The sequence below is a fragment of the Panthera pardus genome, unplaced genomic scaffold, assembly GCF_024362965.1.
Source record: "Panthera pardus isolate Hobbes unplaced genomic scaffold, ASM2436296v1 HiC_scaffold_13, whole genome shotgun sequence".
Lineage (NCBI taxonomy): Eukaryota > Metazoa > Chordata > Mammalia > Carnivora > Felidae > Panthera > Panthera pardus.
In genome coordinates, this window is record NW_026526688.1 from 31,669,442 (window position 1) to 31,693,017 (window position 23,576).

A 23,576-nucleotide genomic window follows, 5' to 3' on the forward strand; every position below is an offset into this window, starting at 1 on the left:
AGACTACATCCTGCCCCTAATCTCATTAGGCAAATTAAGCGTGGCTTTTCTGAAGGTTTCGAGAGCCTTCTCCCTGGCTTTTTATTCCCTTAACTCTGTATGTACCTCTGCTGTAATGTGCTTCCTGAGATGGGAATGGCCTGGTGAGATAAAATAGAAACATCATTGGGGCGCCTGGGTGGCTCAGTCGGTTAAGCGTCCAACTTCGGCTCAGGTCATGATCTCGCGGTCTGTGGGTTCGAGCCCCGCGCCGGGCTCTGTGCTGACAGCTCAGAGCCTGGAGCCTGCTTCAGGTTCTGTGTCTCCCTCTCTCTCTGCCCCTCCCCTGCTTGTGCTCTGTCTCTCTCTCTCAAAAATAAATAAAAGTAAAAAAAAAAAAAAGAAATGTTATTATGCCCGTTTCGCTTTCTGAGAAAACTAGTAAGGTTGGTTATTTTTTAAACTTTTGAAAACTGGTAAACCATTTAATGGCATACACGGTGACTCTCTGAAAACCAGCACTACCCGACAAGAAAAAAAAAATCTACCGAATTAACTGTTTCTTTAACATGCCATAGCATAGAGATCTGAATACTTATCTGGGGCTCAGGGAGCTTGAAAGGTGGAAGGTTTCTAGCCATGGGCCAAAGGGAGGGGCTGGAAGTTTCAAGTAGGAAACTTCCTAAACATCTGGACCTCTTCCTCTCACCTTCCCTGACATCATTCGCTTTCCCCGAACTAACGACTGTTATATTAATGACTATGTACATTAACTCATTTAATCCCCAGCCCCATGAGGCAGCTACTACTCTTACGCCCATTCTCCAGATGAGGGGCCCGAGGCACGGCTGCATCTGGCTACAAAGTGACGCGATTCAAACTCCAGAATGGTACCAGCTGAACTACGAGAATACACTGTACTCGTGGGGGCGAAGCGAGTTCCAAAATACCACAACACCCTCTGTCGGGATGGACACGAGACTCTGGAGAAATGTCCTCTTAATACACTGGGTTATATGTACACGGAGAGTATGCGTCAGGACACAGGTGACAGAAACTCATGTGAAGATCCTGAAACGCATCTGGCCATTTCATGTAAGTTACACCTCCGGGGATATTAGTATCTCTCACCCACATCATTCTGGGTTCTAGACTTGCTTGCTCCACTCACGTGGCCCTGCAGAACAGGGCCCCGACACGCCATAACCGTACCAGACAAGCTGAATCCAGACTGGTGCAGGTTCCGGACAGGAGGGGCCTGCTGCTTGGCAGGAGACGTCTTGGCCGAGGAGGCTGGGGTGACTGTCTTGGGCGTCACGGACACCTCGCACACGGGTCCGTCGTACAGGCCGCGGGGAACCCCTCTCAGTTCTGCCAGCTGCAAAACACAAGGGCCCGTTAACTCGGGCCACATTCACAGAGGACATCTCCCCCGCACCTCTCCTAAGAGGGAAGGAACAGCAGTCGGGACGGGCCTGTGAGATGTGCGGACGGAGGGCTCCCCTGACGGGCACGGATGGCAGGGACAGAGGTCAGCGAGGAGCCAGCACCCACGGCTCCAGGCCAAAGCTCCCCCAAGGGGGACCGTGCATAGCTGGTTACTCCACAAAAACCGACTAACGTTTCTTACCATTTTTTCCCCAGGAACTTTAACTCACACCCAAGGCAGAACCCCTAAGCATGTTGTAAAGAGGATGTGCTCTCTTAGTTAAGATCTGGCCCCCAACTTCCTTTTCAATCTCACCCTCCCTTGAATTCCCTCGCAGCTCCATCCATTCCCCGCCTCACCGTCCCCAAGCACCGGTGCTGTACGATGCCCTGAATACACTGTACATTTTCCATGCTCACGACATTCCAATTCCCTTGTCTCCCTTCTTTGACTTGTCAAACTCCTACTTAACCTTCCAAACCCAACTCAAAATGCCCTCTCCCCATGACACTTTCCCCATGACTCTACAGCAGTGGCTGCCTCCTCTGAACCTCACTACTCATCACAGCACATACCACATCATACTTGATTCTGGCTGGCTTAGACATTCCTGACTCATCCGCTGGTATTCCGAACTCCAGAAATAAAAACATCATGCTTCCCTTTATCCCTGAACCATCCCCTCCCCCGCACCCATCTTGATATTCTAACTCGAAGTGTAAGCACTTTTGGAATCGAACTTAACCCATAATAAAAACAATTCGTAAGATCAGAGCTACTCACTCTGCTCCTCGCCTTGATACGCTTGTAAACAAAATCAGGGAAGGGCTTCCGGGGGATGTAGCGCCCAGAGCCTTCGGTGACATGAAGGGTGCCATCCTCCAGGACGATCTTCCCCTGGCTGATGACCACCAGTGGGGAGCCACGGCACTCCATGCCTTCAAAGATGTTGTACTCAAGAGACTAGGGAGAGAGAGCGCATAAACTTTAGCAGACTGCCTGTCGTCCTGGTGAGGTTCAACCAGTCTGGGGGCGCCCCCTGCTCCGTACCAAGCAGATAAAAGAAAGGCCCAGAGATGAAGTCCTGTCCCGACTGGCCACCCCAGCAGGCACTCAACCTGTCTTGATTTCCCTGTCTAGAATATGGAATAATCTTTCCCTACTTCTCAAAACTTTGGGGGAAAAAACAGCTGGAACAGAAAAACTGTATGGAAAAGCGTGAAGGTTTGCAAATGCTACACAAACGTAAAGAAAATGATTCCTTGCATTAGCAGCGGCTCTGTCCTCATGGACTCAAGCCCCAATCAGGTTAAAACCCAAAGGCTTTCTCTGACCAAGTTGCAAATTTCATTTCGAGATGAGCATCCATGAGCCGGCTTTCCCGGTTTTCCAATCTGTCAGGGACGTGGTTACACTGCGGTCCCTGAACGAAAAGACCGTGGCAACTCGGGCCAGGCCTTCAATAACATGTTTGAAGTCTAGCTAACTTCTAGCTAACTTGCAGCGATCCTTCTAGCTTCAAGTGTTGCAGTGACCTCTCCGTGCGTCCTGGAAAATACGCAGGAACTTGACGTGCATGTGAGCTTGTTCTTGCAGAACAAGGCAACGGAAAAGGGGAGGCACTACTCTTACGTGTCACAGTCCCATCCCGTGGCTTCGGCTCACCCACTGCTACTTATCCACAATGCCCCGCGCTCCTTCCTGCCTGCCCCGTGCATCAGTACAAATGGCCATGGCCGGAGAATCAACAGGCAGCTCTCACCTCAAAAAGCAGCCCGGCCTTCTAGAGAAGTCGGACCAGGTTATCAGCACTAAAGGAGTCAGTCTGTGAACGGAGAGCGGTCACAGGATACTGCAGTTCAGGAGAACATTTCTGTTTGGCACAGTGGCGAGGCAGTGCGGGGAAGCGCCCGGCTGGCCTAACAGCTCACGTTCAGTGTCAAAATGCAGGGGTGTTGACTGAAAACTGCAAGGAAGGGGGCACCTGGGTGGCTCGGTGGCTTAAGTGTCCCTCTCTTGGTTTTGGCTCAGGTCATGATCTCACATTTCATGGATTCGAGCCCCATGTCCGACTCTGTGCTGACAGCGTGGAGCCTGCTTGGGATTCTCTCTCTGCCTCTCTCTCTCTCTCTCTCTCTCTCTCTCTCTCTCAAAATCAATACTTATTTAAAAATATATATATTAAAAAAAAAAAAAACAAAACCCTGCAACGAAGGGCTGTCAGCACTGCTCTGAGACTCCCGTGGAAGGAATCCCGTGGAAGCTACCCAAGAAATAAGGCAGAGGCACCTAGGGGATGGGGAGGGGGCTCCACACATGCATTCCGGGACCAAAGTGTGCGCCCTAAGCCTAAGACTGTCTTCCATCCCTGAAATCAGTATCAGCAACAGAGCTGTGCAACCTGTCGGCCTCGATGGAACTGGGCTCTTCCAGCAGGATCCTTGCTTTCCCCCCTGGCCTGGGGGATCACCCCACTGGGGCCATTTTACATTCAGCGCTCAGCCTGACATTTTCCTAGACCACGCCGGCGACAGGAACTCGGACCACCAGCTTGCCGGAGCACCAGCCTTCAGCTCATCTTCTCAGCAGACACTTTTGCCTGCGAAAGTTGAGGCACGCCAGATTCTCTGCTCCCCCCTTTCTCCACGGCAGATCCAGCTCTCGCCCAACCTAGGCGACGCATAGGCCAGCCCTCGGTAGCACAGTGTATCTGCAGAGGAGCCTCGTGTTACACGCCTCGTCTTGGCGTGTTTTCTCTCACAGCGGTACGTAAACTCAGGGAATCCCTCCAAATCGGAGGCATCTTAGACTGGGTGCAGTCCAGGCCCTGTGTGTGGGAACTCTGAGCAGGGTCGCTTGAATCCTGCCTCAGAACTCGTTTCTTCATCTGCCTCTCTCCCAGGGCTTTCGTGACGGTGACCACACACAAGGAACCTATGTGTGTAGATCATGTTGTCAGAATCCTATCGTCTCTGAACTGACCTCTGACGGGGTGTGCGTCACCATCTGAGGGCATTAAGCCCTACCTCTTCCGGGTCACTCCGCAGCTAAGTGTCTACACTCTAACAATCTCCTCTTCTGCCTTACCGAAAGACTGGGGACAGCTCTGGACACGGGGCCATCCATCCGCCCTGGGTTCGGATCCCAGTCCTGCCACACACCAGCTGTGTGACTCTGGACAAGCCCCTTACACTCCTGAGATTCAGCTCCCCGTCGACCAGGGACAAAACCTGCCTCGCAGCACTGGCACCAAGATTTGGTGAAATAAAATGAACAAAAGCATCTAGCACGTTACTTGGCACAGACCAGGCATTTAGGAAATGTTCACTCCTCCACAGCCTGTTTTTGTTTTGTTTTGTTTTGTTTTGGTTTTTTTTTTGTCCTTTCCCAATAAGACGGCGAGTTCTTCAGTTTCAAAGCCATCATGAGACGCATACACTGAGTTTAACTGCCTGTAAATGACTGATCACAAATGCCTAGAAGGGCTTTCGGCCATCTCTCATTTTCGCAAGATGGGAAGAACCAGCCCCCTGACTCTAAGTGACTTAAAATGAACAAGCCCAATGGTTCAGATCACAGCTTAGGGGATACAGAAATTACCCTCTGTCAAACCACGAGGCAGGGAGGCTTCGCTGTTCACCAGGTAGAGACATTTTTAACCCACATCCACCCTGGCTCCCTAAAATAACTCATCTGGCTGGATGCCTGAAAAATCCAAGCAGAGGCTTAGCAACAGGGCCCTCAATGATAGTTAGCTAAATGCTCCAAATTAAAGCTAATTAGCCCAGTGGTATGAAACACTGTATTACACAGGGAAAGCCTCTCATTTGTATTTTCCTGGATGATTAAGGCTGCACAGACGTGCTTAGTATGGACCCTAAATCAGGTGAGGGCAGAAAAGAGGCGCTTTTCTTACGTGGGGTTGCCTGGAGGTAAAGGCAGGCCAGTGCTGTTGCTCTGGAAAAGCGAATGTGTGAATGGCAGAAATCTGTCTTCTCGATTTTTCACATCCCCTCTTCTGCCAGGTGAAGGGCTCCAAGTGCAAACTCCCTAACTAGGTCATCTGCAGCTTAAATAACGAGTCCAGTTCACCCTCTATCACCTCTGCAGAAGGGACTGCCAAGGAGGAGAAGCATTTCCTCCATCGAAGCGTGACCAAGGGGCTGTACATGCAGTCCGGTAGGGAAGAACCCTGGACAATTTTGGCTTCTAATTCTGGCCCTACCACAAAATAGCTATGTAACGTCAGACTGGTCACTTACGCTCTCAAACCCTCCATTTACTTATCTTCCCAATTGGGGTAATGGTGCCACCCCTACATTGAGAAGGCCGGATGAAAAGTAAATGGGACTGTGACGTTCATGAATAAGAATAGCTAGGTTCACTGGGCAGGACCCCAGGAGCTCTGCCTGCAGAGGCCATTCTGGACCCCCAAGATGTTGTGATCTACGTTACAAGTAGGTGTGGCTATAAGGCTATGCTGGGAAGCTAAGCCAGCCAATGGGGAAGGAGGAAAAAAGTCAACTCTACACATTGAGAGCCGAGCAACCTTCCCAAAAGACATCCACCATCCAGGCACCTACAGGTGTCCACAGAAGCTAGAGGTGAGCCCCGCAGCCCAAGCACCTCTGTCCAAACAGGAGAGGCTTGGGATACAGCAAAAGGCCCAGAGCTGTCCTAGAGAGACCCCTGAAGCCCACCCCGGATCTGCCACGGCACCTGGGGGAGGTGTCAGTATTTACTGGCCCAGGCTATGTGGGGTGGACCGTCTAGAATCAGATTCCCTATGTGCCCAGCTTTCAGTTTGATTTTTACGTAGAATATGCTTGTCATTCATTAAGATTTCTTAATGAATTCCTAAGAGTTTCTGACATAAAACACTCGTGTCCTATGCCCATTTCTTTTCCCTTTGTGTATTTTCTTTCGATATTTAATACACACACACACACACACACACACACACACACAGTTTTTTCTATGAAGAACCGAAGGTATCTCACAGCTCTAATGCCACTGATCTCGCAAAATCACAGGACAGAGACTTTGTCTAAACCCCTTCAGGTCCACTGAGGAGCCTGAGACATGACATGAAGTCCCTTACCTAATGTCTAATTAATAACACAGGGCATCCTCAAGCTCTGCGGTGTAGACCAAGAAGCAAGAGATACCCTAAACTACAGATCCTAAAATCATGATCAGAATACTGCTGGAGATAGTTCTTCTATTTGGGAAGAAGTCAAAGTGAATGAATTCCTTTAGGACAAGAGCACCTGTCACTTAGGTTTCTGTCCAACAACACTGAAAAGCAGTGGCTTAAAAGAATCAAACTGTGCATCTCAGGGTGGAATCTGAATGTTTGACGTAGGTCCCTCGTGGTAAGCACTGCCACGAGAGGTGTTGCATCCAACCACTGCACCCATGGGATGGTGCCTGACTTCCAGAAGCTTCTGATGTCCTGGCATGACTTTAGAGGCTTTGGAGGTCTACAGACAAAGACCTCCATCTATAAAGAGTCCATGGGACTGCAAAATGGTGATAAGAGTAACAGTCTCACTGATCTCACCAAAGATAAGGAGATGGCTATTCTCAACAAATTGCAAGTTATACTATACCCCAGGAAATGTGTAATATATCTTGCGGTTCATTCCTATCACATCAAGTTCTTTCTGGGGACTCTCCCTCCCTCAGTCTTTCTGTGACTACAATTCATTCAGATTGGGTCCATGCAGTATAACAGGACTTACACTGTTGTGGGTCTTGGCAGAGATGGTTTTAACGCTGTCGGGGTCCCAGATGACCAGGTCAGCATCAGATCCCACAGCAATGCGGCCTTTCCGGGGGTACAGGTTGAAGACTTTGGCTGCATTGGTGCTGGTCACGGCCACAAACTGGTTCTCGTCCATCTTCCCCGTGACCTGAGAAGCACAGCACATACACGCACACACACCAAATGCAGGTTACAGAGTTGAAGGGAGCAATGTGACTTCACAACAAAAAAAAAAAAAAAAAAAAAAAAAGGAACACGCTTTGGATATACACCACAACTTAGACGAACATAAAGGGCATTGTGCTGAAAGAACCAACCTCAAAAGGCCACAAGCCATATGATTTTATTTGTATCCCATTCTGAAAATAAAAAAGTTACAGAGATGGAAGACAGATGAGGGACGAGGTGAAGATTCCTCCAGGGGCCAGGGTGGCTATCACAGGGCAACACATAGGGGGTGTTTGTGGTGATGGGGGAAGTCTGTGTCTTGGTTTTGGGTGGTGGTTACATGAACCTACATATGACAACATGACAGAACCACACACACACACACACACACACACACACACACACACACACACTGTGTCGCTGTCAATGTGTGGGCTTTGATAAGGTGCCATAATCACTTGTTGGTAAAAATGGAGGAAGAGCACACAGGACCCATCTCTCTGTTCTGTCTTTGTTAACTGCCTCTGAATCTATAATTATTTGATAGTGAAAAGTTAAAAAAGAAAATTCTAAAGGGGCTACAATGCCTCTTCAGGAAGGATCACTTCGGGGAGCCTGGGTGGCTCAGTCAGTTAAGCGTCCAACTCTTGATCGATCTCAGCTCAGGTCATAATCCCACAGCTCGTGAGTTCGAGGCCCACATCAGGCTCTGTGCCGACAGCGTGGAGTCTACTTGGGATTCTTAATCTCTCTCTCTCAAAATAAACAAACATTAAAAAAAAAAAAAAAAAAAGGAAACAACATTTGGCCTCAATGACTGTCCTTTTCAAAACTACAAGTCCAGGCTCAGGCTTGCAGTCTAGCCAACCCAGAGGTCCCAGCGCCCGGTCGGGGCACTGCACCCGTGTCATGCTGTAGGTGCTGATCAGTTTCCTCATGCCCTGCCCTGCAGTTTCTCATCCCTACCCCTTAAGTTCCTCTTCCCTTTCAATGCAGATCAGAGGAAATGACTGCCTATCTCTGAGTTAGGGAAGCCACTCTAAAGCTAGGAGAAAAACGAGCCAAGGAAATGAGCAGGTATTAAGAGAGAGGAAAATACAAATGGCCAAGAAGCACATGAAAAAAAACTTCACTTTAATCAGTCATTGAAGAGATTAAATGTAAAACAAATTCACCCCTCAGATGGGCAAAGTTCTATTTTTTGATGACAATACCAGTTGGGACCTGGTAGAAGAAAATGGCACACACGGCTGGCAGCATACAAATTGGTGTAATCTTTGTGGAAAGAACTTTGACGACACATAGCAAAAGCCTTAAAGATATACACACCCTTTGGCCCAAGAAATAGCACTTCTAGAAATTTCTCCCACAAGCACCATTAAAGGTCTATCTAAGAAGGTGTTTACAAGATGTTCATCCCAGTAAAAAAAAAAAAAATCAAAAACAGCATAGGGGCACCTGGTGACTCAGTCAGTTAAGCGTCCGACTCTTGATTTCGGCTCAGGTCATGATCTCACGGTTCGGGCGACTGAGCCATGCATCGGTCTCTGTGTTGACAGCATGGAGCCTGTTTGGGATTCTCTCTCTCCCTCTGTGCCCCTCCCCTGCTCTCTCTCTCTCTCTCTCTCAAAAATGGATAAACTTATATAAATGTTCAAAGAATTACAAATGAATTACCGTCCAGCATTAACATGGAATCTTTTGCTACTAATGACCAAGTTTTTTTAAGTATATTTAAGGATGCGAGGACATTTTCATAACATACTGTTTTAAAACAAGCCACAAAACAGTATATATGATGCCCGTGTTACCTACACTCTCACACACATACATATCGGATACACACGGGTACTCTTGCACTGGCAGAAACCGGAAAGACATTTGCCAAAATCTTAATTGCAGTTATCTGAAAGGGATTTTTACTTATTTCCTTATTCTTTTTGGAATAAGGATATATGGTGTCCATACTCGAAACAAATCATTAAGAAACAGAAAAACCTGTTCTGTTGTTGTGCTTTCAAACACTGAAAATGAAAAAGCCCAAAGACCCCTGAGAGGTCGGTGTATGTTCAAAGCAGGCCTGCCGGAAGCCTGGAGTGGGCAGAAATGCTAACCCTAGAGAGCCCTAATAGACAATTTTAAGGAAATTATGTCCATTTCCCAGAGTAGAAGACTGACTGAGATGGTCACCGGGTTGCTAAGGAAGTTTTTTCCTGACTGATCAAAAAAGTCCTATTTTATTATTATTTCTTTTTTTAATTTTTTTAATGTTTGTTTATTTTTGAGAGAGAGAGAGGGAGACAGAATCCGAAGCAGGCTCCAGGTTCTGAGCTGTCAGCACAGAGCCCGATGTGGGGCTCAAACTTGTGAACTGCGAGATCATGACCTGAGCTGAAATTGGTTGCTCCGCTGACTGAGCCACCCAGGCGCCCCAAAGTCAAATTTTAAAGAGTCTCTGGGTTTTCTTTTTCAGTTTCCACTGATTCACAGACGATAACGGTAAGAAATATATATGTATTATTTAGGAGGAAAGGGCCACAAGGAGTGGTCTTGGATTCCCAAACCTAAAAACTCCTGTCACACCAGCACCAGCTTCTAGAATTTTCTCAACTGCCATGTCAAGGCTTCCAGGAGACCCAGGACCCTCAGAGGAGGCGGCCGGGGGAAGCGGACACTAATCCACGAGGGAGGCTCCCGCTCCTTACCACAGCCTTATCCCAGATGACGGACATCCGCTCCTCGGTGCCATTGGTGCCTTCGGGGATCAGGGTGAAGTTGTCCTTTCCCACAGCCTTCTGGGCAGTGTTGAATGTGCAGTGGGCACTGCCAGTGACCTGAAGATCTCCGCTGGAAGGAAAACACACGGCTGGCTTGTAACGAATCTCATACCCCAAAACATCCTTGGACATGTTTTTCTCATTTGCGGGGCCACTGACGGATTTCGAAAGAGCCTGTCCTCCCCTCACAAGATAGGAGATTCGGGAAGAAGTGACATGGTACCAAAGCTTCACACTACATCTTTTTTGTGAGGTGTCTCAGCTTCTGGCCACGCCGCACCACAGCGGGACCCTTTTGATCCTTCGTTCATTCCCTCCAGTCGGCTTTCAAGACGGCCCAGGATTTTATCTAGAATTTCCTGGCAGGACGACGTCAGAGCTATAATCCCCTGTTCCTGCTTAGCCATCTGAATCTGGAGAACAGAGGTCTCTCTGTTTGCAAGCCTGCTTTTGCCCGCCATGCTGGACCCTGACAGGTCAGCCTGGTCCAAGGAGAGGCTGAGAAGGGGGAGTGTGAATATGTCACCAAGACTCACCAGGACAGCAAGGAGTTCAGGAAGTCCGGAGTGGTCGGGTCAGGGCTCAGGGGTGGGGAGGTGACAAAAGCGGCGGCCTTGGCCCAGTTCTTGCTCCAGTAGTGGGAGCCATCAGTCCCCAAGCTGGCGGTGATGGGCTCGCCATACACCACGGTTCCTGTCCAACAGGAAAACAAAGCTCAGTAGGATACAACAAGGGAAGGAAACCACCCTACTGGGAACCACCAACGCCTGGCAGCAGGCCAATGGCTCGCCATCCCTTACTCACCCTCTCGAAGGCAAAGACCTGGATGGCCGAATACGTCCACCTGCCAAAGTCACCAATCTAACGTGCGCTCCCTATGATTCTACCCCCAGACCCCGCTCTTCTACCTCAACACACTCTCTTACCTCCTACACTGCCGATTCCCACGTCTCCTAACAGTCCCCAGCTCAGACTGCGTCCAAGCACCCAGTCCCGAGGGCTGTCTACACTCTTACTTTGGGGTGACCCACGGCACCTCAAACTTGACCTCACGGCTCATCAAATACTTTCTCCGCTTCCCAACATTGCCCAACTCTCTTTGCACGGTCCAGCTCTGGCTCCTGGACTGAGAGAGGAAGTTAGACATGGTATCAGTGGGCCTGAGGCGTTTGAGAACATGTATTCAGCCCTCCAGATGGGTCCAAGAGACAGCCTGGATCCCTGAGTCACTGCCTGAAGGCAGCTGTCCTTGAGAGCCACCAGATGCAGCACCAACGCGGTGAGACTGAGAAACAAAGGACTCTGCACAGTGATGCTACTCAGACGTCAGTGTATCCGGAAGCTTGGTCCAACTTCATACATTGTCCAAGAATGTTGATTCCCTGATGCTCACCCAAATCACGTCCTCTTCTCTGTCCATTCAGGTGCAAGCCACAAAGTCGGGAGTCATCAACCCACTGAATGCCCGTGCTTCAACACTGTAAATACACCCTTCCCTTTCCACCTCGCGTTCCTTACCTTCCACCAGGCCTTCTTCCTTTCTCCCTGGCTCACTCCAACAGAGCCTCCCGATCAGAGTTTTACTTTTGCTTTCCCAATGTTCCCAGGTTTACTTTTGCTTTCCCATCGTTCTTCCCTGCCTCTCCGCTCATTCTCCAGGACCCTTCCAGAGTGATCTTCCCTACGCATAACCTTCCCAAGCCATCCTCTTCCATAAACCCCGAAGGAGCCCTTCTGCTTTCGAGAACGAGACAAACTCCTCCCAGAAGCATCTAAGGCCCCTCATTATCCAGCTTCATGTTAAAGCTCGTCGCTTCCTCGACGTCATCTACGACACACCTGGTCCTCCCACGACACACCTGGTCCTCCCTTCCAATAATCATCCAGTTTTGAATTTTTTGATTCTCCACTTGCAGAATTCCTGAAGAAAAGGAGTCAGTCTACACACAGTAGGCACTCAATAAATGTGTGTCAAACTGATGAAAGGGCGTAATGCTTTCTTAGTTGAAGGCATCAGGGCTGGGATTTCACCTCAGCCAGCCTTAGGGCCACCAGGAAGGTGCCTCTCCTTGCCTCCTCCCATCATAGGAGGGCTAACCCCACCCCCCACAGCAGTCAGCCAAGGATTCCCTCTTCTCTAAGGCCAAACACTTCCCAGTCAGGAATGTGCCTCCTTGCCTCTCCCCAGCCTCTTCCAAGGACTTATCTCTTGATGACATACCATAACACCTTCTCTGCTGCCCTAGAGCCGGCTCCTCCCGGCTGCCCTCTCTAGCCTCAGGAATTTCACAAAGGAGCCACTCTCCAGCCAGGCAGTGTTCGAGGCCACCGGCAGGCAGCTCATTTGAGGAAATCAAGTTAACCATGCCCAAGCGGGAGAAACCAATCCAGGGCTCCAGAACCCAGGGGAAGCCTCACACAGCAGGAAGCCCCCAGGCAGAAAAGGGCCAATGCTCAGAATCACCTGGAAGGGCTCCGGAGTTCCCGACTCACGCAAAGCCAGCTGGGTGGCTGCACAAACTGCCCCCGCTCATCCCGAAGTGGAAAAACACTGCACAACGAGCAGGCCTTCACTGCTGCCAGGGCCACTTATGAAATACAAGTGGCTGAGCAGACCAGCGCTGGGCCCTGGGCTCTCACAGGACCTGAGGCTCCTGGCTTTTGGTTTGCACATCAGCCCCCCCCCCCCCGCCCCCCGCCCCAACTGCCTGAGTGGGATTATGGCTCTTCTGACCCACCCAGGAGGGGAGAGCTCAGCAAGTCATTAGGAAAACAAAGGATCTGTAACCCTAAAGGTTACCAGCTTGGGTCATGAGTAGGTTCCAGAGAGCAGAAGTGCTCAGAGAAAAAGCCTGCTTAGACCGTCTTTGAAAATCACTGGTTAAGCGCAGACGTTTTCCTGATTCTCTCGTGAGTTGCTATGGCTCACCCTCTCCCTGGACCTGCTCTTCAGTCCTCCCTTTGGAAGCTTTAGCACGAGGAGGAGCTGGTTCTTGGAACACCTCCTGGATCCCACCAAGTGTGAGTGCCCTTGACTGTGACCTTCATCCCACATCCCACTCTATGAAACTCAGACTGGGGTGGGTCCCGTTCTCTCTGCGCCTGGGAACTTGCACCTCCCTGCAAAGGAATGAACCCAGCCTGCAGCCTCTGAAAAACCCGGAACTGGAGGGGCGCTTCAAGGCCACTGCGGACCCGAACCTGCCTCCTTAGGCCAAGGCTGAGCCAGGACTCCTCGGCCAGCGCCAGGCTAAGATGGGGATAAGGGAGAAGGAGGGGGGCATCTTGTAGCTCATCTCAGCTTTGTCCTGTTCAAATTTCAAGGGAATCAGAGGTCCTTGCTGGCTTTCCATTGATTTTTCTTTAGCCCCCAAAGGCAGGGCAGGGGTTAAACCAGCCTGTAGAAGGCCTCCTCCTCCAGGGAGAGGTAGGTCCACAGGTGGGGGGCTCTGCCATTCAGGACTGATGGCCCCCCAGTACCTCCCCAGGGTATCGCTCCCATTTTATAAACACTGTTCCCGAGGGAGCCATGGATGAGCTTCTGGTCCTCCATCAGGCCACAGACACCACTAAACTGTGTGCCAGAAATAATAACCAATGGTAATAATAAGCCACGAAATAGGCTTAAAGGGCCTTTCCACACTCGTCTAAATATACTGCTGACCCTTTCTTGGCGGCAGTTAGACCTTCATGACTTTCTTCTCCAGGGAGAGTCTGAACTGCAGGATGTGACCCCGAGCCAGCCTTTGGCAGGCTCTCTAGGATGGCAGGGAACTGCAAGGCCTTGGGGGTGGTGTTTATTCACAACGAGCCTGGGGCCTGAGTGCATTCATGAAGAATAAATGCAAGGCTGGGGTTTAGAAATGTTTGACAGCTCCTGGCTCTGACAGTTAAGTCATTTCCCATTAACTAGAAGCAAGAGGACAAATCCAGAGCAGAAACCATGGAAAACCATGTAGATGTATTTCAAAACACAGCCACAAAAGCACATTATAAAACCAACTGGGACAGTGACTCACTCTCACTCTCTCTCTCTCTCTCTCTCTCTCTCTCTCTCTCTCTCCTCTCAGAGAACCTAAGCCAGAACTCAACAGCCTAGGGCTCGTCCATGGATAACACTGTCAGATTTTGGTACCAAGGGTGGTTCCTGAGGAACAGAATCAAAAGTTTTCTGAATTGATTCTGGGGTTTCTAGAATTGCCTCTCTAATCTGATTTGATTTAAAGGCACTAATGCCTCTGTTAAACAGACGCACAAAATATCACCACTGCATACGCCTTATACTTATCATAAGAGGCTAAGTCTGGGTTGACCACAGATTTGATTCCTTAGAATATTGTTGGCAAACTGAGTAGAACACGACTGCCTGGTGGGTCCAAATAAAGTGGAGAAAGAAAAAGTTGAGGCCAGGGATTCAAACTCTCAGCCCGAGTGCTATATAAATGACCCGAGAATTTCTAGGTCTGCCCTGAAAGAGACCCTCTCTCTAGGAGTCTTTTTTTTTTTAGTTTTTTTTGAATGTTTATTTATTTTTGAGGTGGGGGGGAAGGGGCAGAGAGAGAGAGAGAGAGGGAGACACAGAATCCGAAGCAGGATCCAGGCTCCGAGCTGTCAGCACAGAGCCTGATGCGGGGCTCGAACCCACGAACTGTGAGATCATGACCTGAGCCGACGTCAGACGCTCAACCGACTGAGCCACCCAGGTGGCCGGCAGGAGTCTTAAGAGTTTAGCCGGCTGGAAACCAAACCCACGGAGTCATCCTGCTGTATTATAACACACACTGAATTCCCAACCTGCCAAGGGCATTTATTGGGAAGGAATTCTGCCTCGAAACAGCGTTCAGACCCAGGCTGCAATATCCACTCTTCCCGGCAGTCTTCCCTGCCCCTCCCCACCCTGCAGACTTCAGCCTTAACAGCAGCCACATTCGCAAGAGCCAATTTCTTAAGATCTCTTTTTTTTTTTTCTTTCTCTCTCTCTCTCCCTCCCTCTTCCTCCCCACCCCTCTCCCTCCCTCTCTCTTGTAAATATATACAACAATCTTCTGTTTCTCTGAAGGGCCCTAACACAGATTTTAGTGAGGTTTTATGACAGTCACAAGCCAACCCATATGCCACTCTTTGGGTTCAAGATGCTGAGGTGGCACATTAGCTTAATACTAAGGCGTCCATCCCCAAGTTGGGGTGGTCCTCGCAGGCTCGATGAACCCAAGTTTTTCATGATGCTGGAGTCACTCCTATTGGCCCGCAGGGCATAGGAAGTATCGGCTCAAGTGTGGGTCCCCAGGGTTTAACATCCCTCGGCAGTCACCAAATGTTCTAAACATTTCCACACCTGGGTTACGGGGGTGGGGCGAGGACGATGGAGAAGGAGGTCTATCAGAGGAGGTTACCAGGCATGACCTGCATGCTACCATTCACACACAGAAGGCACCAGCAACCACAGTAGAGTTCCCTTGTGGACAAAGTGCAGTCTGAGGGAGCCCCTTCTAGAGAAATCCCCACACTAGACCCTCAGCGGGGAGACAGGTGGCCAGGAGTCTGGAACTACGGGCTGGATGATCTGGGGCGAGATATTTACTTTCTGCATTTTAATTTCTCTTCCACGAAATGAGCCCTATTAAATCAATCAATGTCTAAGTGCTTTTGAAGAGTAAAAATTGTCCAAAACAGTCTTTTCTTGGCCGTGTCTTCATTTCCTTATGTGCGGAATGGGACTGATGATACACGGCCCTGCTGAGTGGCACAGAACGGAGGGGGCAGCGTGCGAAAATTTGGCTCTCTGGGAAGACTGCGTGCGGTCGTGCTAGGTCAAGTGCGCGTGGAAAACAGTCTCATTTATATTCATCTCACTTTATCACTTGCCCTGTATGCCTTGTCTTAGATTTAGGACCAGCAAGTTTCTAGGTGGGGAAGTATGTGGACATTAATAAAAAGACATAAAATCATGATCTTTCAACGGCTCTCATCTGTGGAGCAATGGTGGGTCCCCTCATGCAGCCTGACCAATGAGACAAGGAGGGGTGCACATCCATAAATACTTGCCCCTTTCCTTCCTCTGAGCTCGAACCATACTTGGCTTGCCCCTCTTTTATAACATTGACCATTTTCCATTGTGACTTTTTGTCCATGTGTCCCACCCCTACGAGTGAAGAAGCTGGGGGCTGGGACCATCCAGCACCACGGCCTAAAATATCACATAATAAAAGTTTGCTGAAGGGGCGCCCGGGTGGCTCAGTCAGCTAAGCGTCCAACTTTGGCTCAGTTCATGATCTCATGGATTCTGAGTTCTAGCCCCACATTCAGCTCACTGCTATCAGCACAGAGCCCGCTTCGGATCCTCTGGCCCCCCTCCCCGCCCGTTGCCCCTACCCCACTCACGCTCTCCCTCTCTCTCTCAAAAATAAATAAATATTAAGAAAAAAAAAAAAGTTTAGGGGCACCTGGGTGGCTCAGTCGGTTAAGTGTCCGACTTCCGCTCAGGTCACGATCTCGTGGTTCACGAGTTTGAGCCCCGCACCAGGCTCAGAGCCGGGAGCCTGCTTCAGATTCTGTGTCTCCCCCTCTCTCTGCCCCTCCCTCACTTGCACTCTGTCTCTCTCTCTCAAAAATAAATAAACAACAACAACAACAACAACAACAAAATTTCGCTGAGTAAACGAAGAACCTCTCCATCTTACAGATGAAGAAATGGGGCGGCAAAAAGTTGACAGGGCCTCATACTTGCCACCAGGGACCACGAGGACCCACCTGAGATAGAAAAGACTCCTTAGCAGAGAACCCCTATCTAAGGTCGGCAGGCATCTTCGAACCAGCCCTTCAGTCCTCAGTCATGAGAACAGCGGGTACGATCATTACGTGTCTGTACGCACGTTATCTCAGTCAGGCACCATCTCCACTTACAAGACGGGTCACTACTGCAGATGGAAACTGAGACCCAGCAACGGTAAGGGGAGCTGCCCGGCATCACAGGCTGGCGCACAGCGAGCTGGGATTTGATCCAGGACGGGACACTGATCCCAGAGCGCAAAGACGTAACACAACCGTATCCTGTTTTCCTTCTTGGTTGTTTGGGAATCCTTGCTTCTGTATTATGCACGACGCTCCTCGGTGTCAAGCTCTATTTTCCAGCAGGTTCAGTAAGAACCCCAACAGATACCAGCATTTCTCATACTAAAATAATCTTCAAAGCATGAAGGGTAATTCAGATATTCACATGGATGTTCAGGCCCGAAGTTAGGCACCTGACAGTCAAGGCCCGATTCCACCGCCCGTTAGCTGTGAGCTCCAGTTTACTCAGCTGCAAAGTAAAACCAAGTGCAAAAAAATTCCTGCCCGGGCGGCCTCCCAGAGCTGTTATGAAGTTCCAACAAGATGGAAAGAGCCTTAAGAGCCCACAAGCAAGCGAGAAGCTCACATTCTTGCTCATTAGCACCCAAATGCACCAGAAATTCCTTTCTGGCAGCTTAGGCCCATCTCAAGCAAAGGGTTTCAGAGACCAAAGGGTGACAGTCTGAATGCAAAAGCCCACCCCGGGAACCATGATGCAGGCACAGTTGGACTGACACACGGAAAGTTCTAGAACAAAGAGACTGAGGTAGTCCCTTCTTGGTGCTCACTGCCCAATACACACACAGGGTCAAAGTCCTAAAGATGACAAAGGGACATCATCAGGCACCGAGTCACAGGTTACTGGAGCAGGACTGGACTCTACAGTAACACACATCAGCGCCACATCTTGAAATGAAGAAACTGAGGCACAGGAAGTTCTTGAGACGCTTCAGAAGTGCCAGCAGGGCTGGCTCACAGGCCAGCTACTGTGCGCCCCAGAGCAAGGCTAGCACCACCTGTCTGGGCCAGGGTCTGGGGAGAGACAGACTCCTCCCCCTCCAGCAGGGACAAGCGACAGTCTGAATCAGAAAGCAAGTCCTCAGTTTTTACATGCTGTTAAATGGAATGTTTAATTACATTAAAATCATGTTAAAATGTTTGCTTAACTCCTTGTTTGTTATCATCATGTGGGTCCAGGATGGTTACTAAAATAAATAAAAGAAGCTGCTGCCTAATTTCCTTCCACTTTCCAGACACTGTGCCAACCGTCCCGAGGCTCCACGCAAGGAACGGTTCTGTGATTAATGTTGGGTGTTGAGATGGATGCAAACATGTGCCTGGGTGACAAAGGGTCCAGGTGAGGGAGGGTTACTGAAAGGAATCATCCAGTGTCTCCTGGAAAAACAACTCAAAGCGGATTCGGAGTGCATGACGTTATTTAGGGGAATGTTTATTTCAAAAAAGCAATTTCGGCAGCCACCAGCAGAGGGCAGGTTTCCAAAAAGCTAGGAACCCAGCAACCCTGTGCTGAGCAGCCTAAGGACAGAGGCCCGGGGAGAGCTCCAAGGAACCGGGGCAGAAACTGCTGGGTCCATCTGGAAGTCATCATCTCTGGGGACAGGCTGACTCACCGGTCATTGAGCAATTTGTTCTAGGTCTTGTACCAAGTCACCCACCAGTGAAAAACTCCGACAGTGCTCCCTATGCCTGTGGATCACATCCCACAGAGAACTACAAACAGAAGCACAGAGGTCCAACGGTTCCCTTAAGATACAGAGAGAGATAAAGGGATAGAAAGAGACTGAGAGAGAGAGACCAGGAGAAAGCTAGACAGAAATTAAGGGAGAAAAGATCAGGCCAGGATACACCCTCACCAAGTCAGCTACCCACGATCAGCCGGTCCCTGGAGCCACACTCCCAAGCACAGGACACGTGATGTGACTGCGCAAACTCAGTCGACAGCAGATTACAAGATTCCGCTGCATTCATAATGTATAAGGTGCTCCACGGACAGCCTTTGGAAGCAGCAGAAGCTGTACTTAGTAAATTAGTTTCCAAGAACCTTCTCAATGGACTCCCTAGTACTAACAGAGCACCAGCCTCAGCCCAGGACCTATCAATATAATTTGTAAGGAGTGCCTCAAGCACTCAGAGAACCGGACACGAGGAGGCCCGGGGCAAGATCCCCTGCCCCACGCCCCGACAAGACTCTCTTACTTACCCCCACAGAAATCACTACCGGCCACGGAGCGGGGACTCATTTTGCAATAGAACGTTCCCCAGAAGGGTTCTGTGGCAGATGGAGCCTGACGCCATCTGTGTATGTGCCTAGTTTATTTAGACTGCATCAAATTAAGTCCAACTTTGCTATAGAAGCAGGGGCGGGAGGGAAACGCGCCTGCCCCACCCACTCTTTGCAGCGCTCGGCTTTAAATAGATACTGACAAGGCGGCAGCGGTGGAACAGAGAGAGAAACCGGAGCTCCCTGCCTTGCTCAGCTGTAATTAGGTTAATGCTGGAACGCGATAAAAGCAGCCCACTTGGCATGAAGGTCTGGAAACGGAGCCCTCCTCCCTTCCTGACCTGCCCGCGGTCACACAGCCGTGGAGGTAACGCTCACCCTTTTTCCGGGCCTGGGCGATGACTTCGGCCGCGCTCTTGCTCATCACCTTGGTGACGTACAGAGGGCAGTTGGTCTGGTTGGCGATGGTAATCGAGCGATTCACGGCTTCGGCCTCAACCTGCAGAAGAGCACGTGAACGTAAGAACTGTGCCCACTCTGTGCCCACTCCACGGGCCGTCTTTACCCTCAACCCACTGAGAGAGGCCGAGAGGAACAAGAGGCCACGGTGTCCTCTGGGTTCTACCCTGAGTGGCACCCCAGGAGGGGGAGGTGACTCTCCCAGTGTCACTCAACACTGTTGGGTGGAAACGATGGGGGCATTTCCTTCCTAGACCCTTTGAGTGGCTTGAAGAGTGCCCAGCCGACCTACGACATCAGCGTCAGCCCGGAGCTGGTAAGAAACGCGGATCTTTAGGCCGTTCCCAGACCCTCTGGGGATGGGACCCAGAAATGTGGTTAGTCCTAACAGCACCGGGTGATTTTTATGCTTTGCGCACATGAGAAAACCACCAGGCAGGGAAACTGCTCCCAAGTCAGTACATTCGCTCCAGCTGTGTGGTCTTGAGTCGAGACAGTCAGTGGTGAGATTTTTGTGCTGGGCTTCTGTCCGACACCCACAGATGAACCCAAGGAACAGCGCGACCTCACAGGGCTCTGGGAACGGAGCAGGCTTGACTGGGAACGTCAAGCAACGGTCCTCAGCCCGTGGTAACACATCCAAGGCCGCACACAGACTGGTACGGCCTTCCGCACGAGATGGGAGAGCTGCTCTAATAGAGGAGTCTTTAAACCTGATGCTTCAATGAATAATATTTCAAAGACCCCGAGTGATTATTGCTAAATACCTGACCAGGTCAGACTACTGAGATCAAGGTATGCCTCACAGACATAGTGTGTAGTTTAGAATGGGCAACTGAAGGACCACGTGAAACTATAGAACGATCGATCTCAAAAAGCCTCTTGCTCCCTCTCAGATCCTGGAAGAAAGCTGTGGCTTCAACTTCTTGAGACAGGGGGCTGGGATTGACTCCGAGTTTTGTATCCTCTGTGCCCCACCCCCAGTGTAGCTCCAGCGGGACTACATTAGTTCCCAACACAGGGCCTGGTACACAGCCGCTGCCCCAACATGTTTACTGAACAAATGGATTCCTTTATGTTAATGGTGAAAGTGAGGCCGTTCTGTAACGAGCTGCTATTTTTTGCAAGAAATAGCTGAGCTCCTAACTGAATTATCTTAGCTAACCAAGTTTCTACAGGAGCGTGGCCAAGAGCTAAGGTTCTATAATTGCATTAACTGGTAATCTAATTTAATAAATGACGACAACTTCATTCACGTTTGCCCTTTCGGGCATCAACCATGTGAAGAGAGAGGTCTCAAAATTCAAAGGCAAACCAAATGGCTCTTGAAAAAGCTCATTAATCGTCCAAATGTTTTTAATTCCTGGAATAGCTGAGCCATTGGCCCTCCCTCTCCTTGACTCCAGTTTCAACAGAAGTGCCTCTGGCCCGGGGAGGCACAGAGGAGGGATGGCCTGAATCTCTGCGGTCACCTCAGAAGTCTACAATGTAAAGTGCAGAAAGGACTCTTCTAGAATCTTCATGGCTTCCCAGGAGTGCCAAGGACTACTCAGTTTATTGGCCCAACACAAATCCTTCTGAAAGTGAACAGAGGCACTATTAATGAGTGCATGGGGGCAGCGGGCATGGCCTGTGACTGTCCTGGGTGAACTGGAATGTGAAATTGGACTAATCAGGGAATAAATGGAGCAAAAGTGCCAGTTCTACTGGGGGCCTACCCCTGTGGGATAGGCTTCCCAGGGCCCACTCTGGATTGGCTCATCCACTGTGAGGTGAGCTCTGGTCCCACCCCTGCTCCCGCAGACGCCGGGGGATGGCCGACACCTAACTACAGGGCCACCTCATTGAAAGAGAAGGCCACTTAGACCCCATCTCTCTGTGTTCCGCTCAGAACCATGGAAGGATCCACGTTTACCCTTCTGTGTGTACCTGTGCAGGCCCCTTACGTGCAGGGAACTGATTTAAATAATATTGACCTAAAATATTAGGAAAATAGTATTACAGCTTAACATTTTAAGAAAATTGTCTCATTATAGAGCTCTGAAGGATTTGGGGAGGGGTCACCGAGACTTGATGATTTTTAAGACTGGACACCCCAAGATCCAGAGAGGAAAGCCACTTATCTAGGGACATACAACAGCGTTGGTACTCACTGACCACAGTGTCGGTCCACACAACAGAATCCGAATACGCAACAGTGTCTGCACACAACACCCCCTCTGTGGCTCAGTCCCCCAACTGTCGGCCTGCCCCAGCGGCAGTTCCAGAAAGCCTAGCTAGAAAGCTCTCTTCTCTGGGGAAGCCTCTTGGTCACCATCACCCTCACCCGCGTGTTCCCAACTTCCTTCCCAGATGCCAGCCTTTCGGCCCAGAGTCCCCATCACATTCTACCCTGCCTAGTTACTTTCCATCTCTCTCTTCCTCTCCAGCTCATCCATAGTCCCCTTCTCATTCAACTCACGGTCCCAACAGGGCCCAATCATCATACATGTCGGGCACCATTGATGGACAGGTGGTTTCTAGATTGCCGCACTCCCTACAGTTTCCCTCTCAGTCTTCTCAGCTGGAAAGGCTGGGGGGGCGGGGGGGGGGAGGAGACCCTGCTGGCAATCTCACGTGGTGGGCTGGAGAGAAGAACAGAGAGCAGCAGGAACATGATTTGTGCAGTTCAAACCACGTTGACCACCATGATGCGGCGACAGATCACGAAACCGAGAAGGAATTACACGTTTGCATGTTATTAACCACTGCTTCATACGTACAGGGCGGTATCTCCCTACCTACACGGTCAAGCTCAAGTTCCTTCAGAACGGTTCCCTGTTTTCTTCTCTTTGTCACCCACAGAGGGTTTAACGCGACGGATCCCTGGTGCCAAACTGAAAAGGCATCACCAGGAGCTGAGGGAGAAGGGGCCAGCTCGTGCCGGTGGCTCACGGGGCTGTTATAATGGTGCACTTGCTCAGGGGAAGCCCCCAACGCTGAAGCTGACCAAGAGCAGGTGCCTCTGAATCAGCTGAGAAGCAGATGACCTTGGAAAGCAGAGAGAAGAGAAAGCCCCCCAAACAGCGGTTCGTGAGGCAAGAGGACCCTCCCCCGAAGCCAAGAGCTCCTCGAATGGGGGCACTCCAGACCTGCCAGCCCCCAGGGAAGGCCCCACGCTCCGCTGCAGGGGACTCGGAGATTCTCCATGCAACAGCTGCTGGAGAGAAGTCTCCGGCGTCTAACCATGGAAAAACGGGTTTGATTCTTGTGGTCAAAATCGCAACCAGAACAGCTCTCCCGTGATATCTTTTGTCTGCTGTTAACCCCAGGCTTGCTTCCTGTTTTCAAGTCTGCGGGGACGCAGGGATGCCGAGCAGAGAGGAGGAGGAAGGAAAGCAAGCCCCCAGGAAGGCTCTTCCAAGTTCGGCAGGAAGCAGGGCTCTCAGAAGTAGCCTCGTGTAACAAGGGAAGCAGCGCCTGCTTTTCTCATCTCAGTGTGCCGCACACTCTCGCCTACCTGCACAGCCACAGCAGGGCGGGAGCGGTCCCCAACCGCCCCAGGGGATGGAGGGGAGAGCACACTTTCCTGTAAGCCCAGCCCCAGGTATCACCACCCGGTTACAGGGGCCCACGGGCTTTATGGTGAGCTTGGGCTCCCATGTGTGCGTGTGTGTGTGTGTGTGTGTGTGTGTGTGTGTTATAGGTACACACTTGTGTACAAAACCAACCTCAGGTCCTCTGGGCATCAGCCACCGAGACTGTCGCCCTCTCTCTCCTGTGAGCTCCTCCCAGAGTCACTGTCCACCAGCCCCAGAGGCAGCATGCAGCTAACACAGGGGCCAAAAGATGTCACCTTCAACCTCCCTCCCCCGTGTGCTGGCCCCAGCTCATCCTTTCGGCTCTTTAGCGTGCGTGGGAAGGCTGGATGGTCGTGGAAGGAGC

General features: G+C 50.4%; 1 protein-coding gene across 2 annotated transcripts in view; it reads right to left on the reverse strand.

The window, feature by feature from the left end:
* DPYSL2 (dihydropyrimidinase like 2) overlaps positions 1–23,576 on the reverse strand; it is a 131,934-nt gene that overhangs the window by 1,931 nt on the left and 106,427 nt on the right. For both annotated transcript variants that reach the window (XM_019466887.2, XM_019466888.2), the window contains exons 8-13: positions 19,572–19,692; positions 10,657–10,813; positions 10,049–10,190; positions 7,153–7,323; positions 2,192–2,371; positions 1,192–1,357 (exon numbers count right to left, since the gene is read on the reverse strand). In XM_019466887.2, the coding sequence (XP_019322432.1) occupies positions 1,192–1,357; positions 2,192–2,371; positions 7,153–7,323; positions 10,049–10,190; positions 10,657–10,813; positions 19,572–19,692 (937 nt within the window). The remainder of the gene's footprint in view (positions 1–1,191; positions 1,358–2,191; positions 2,372–7,152; positions 7,324–10,048; positions 10,191–10,656; positions 10,814–19,571; positions 19,693–23,576) is intronic.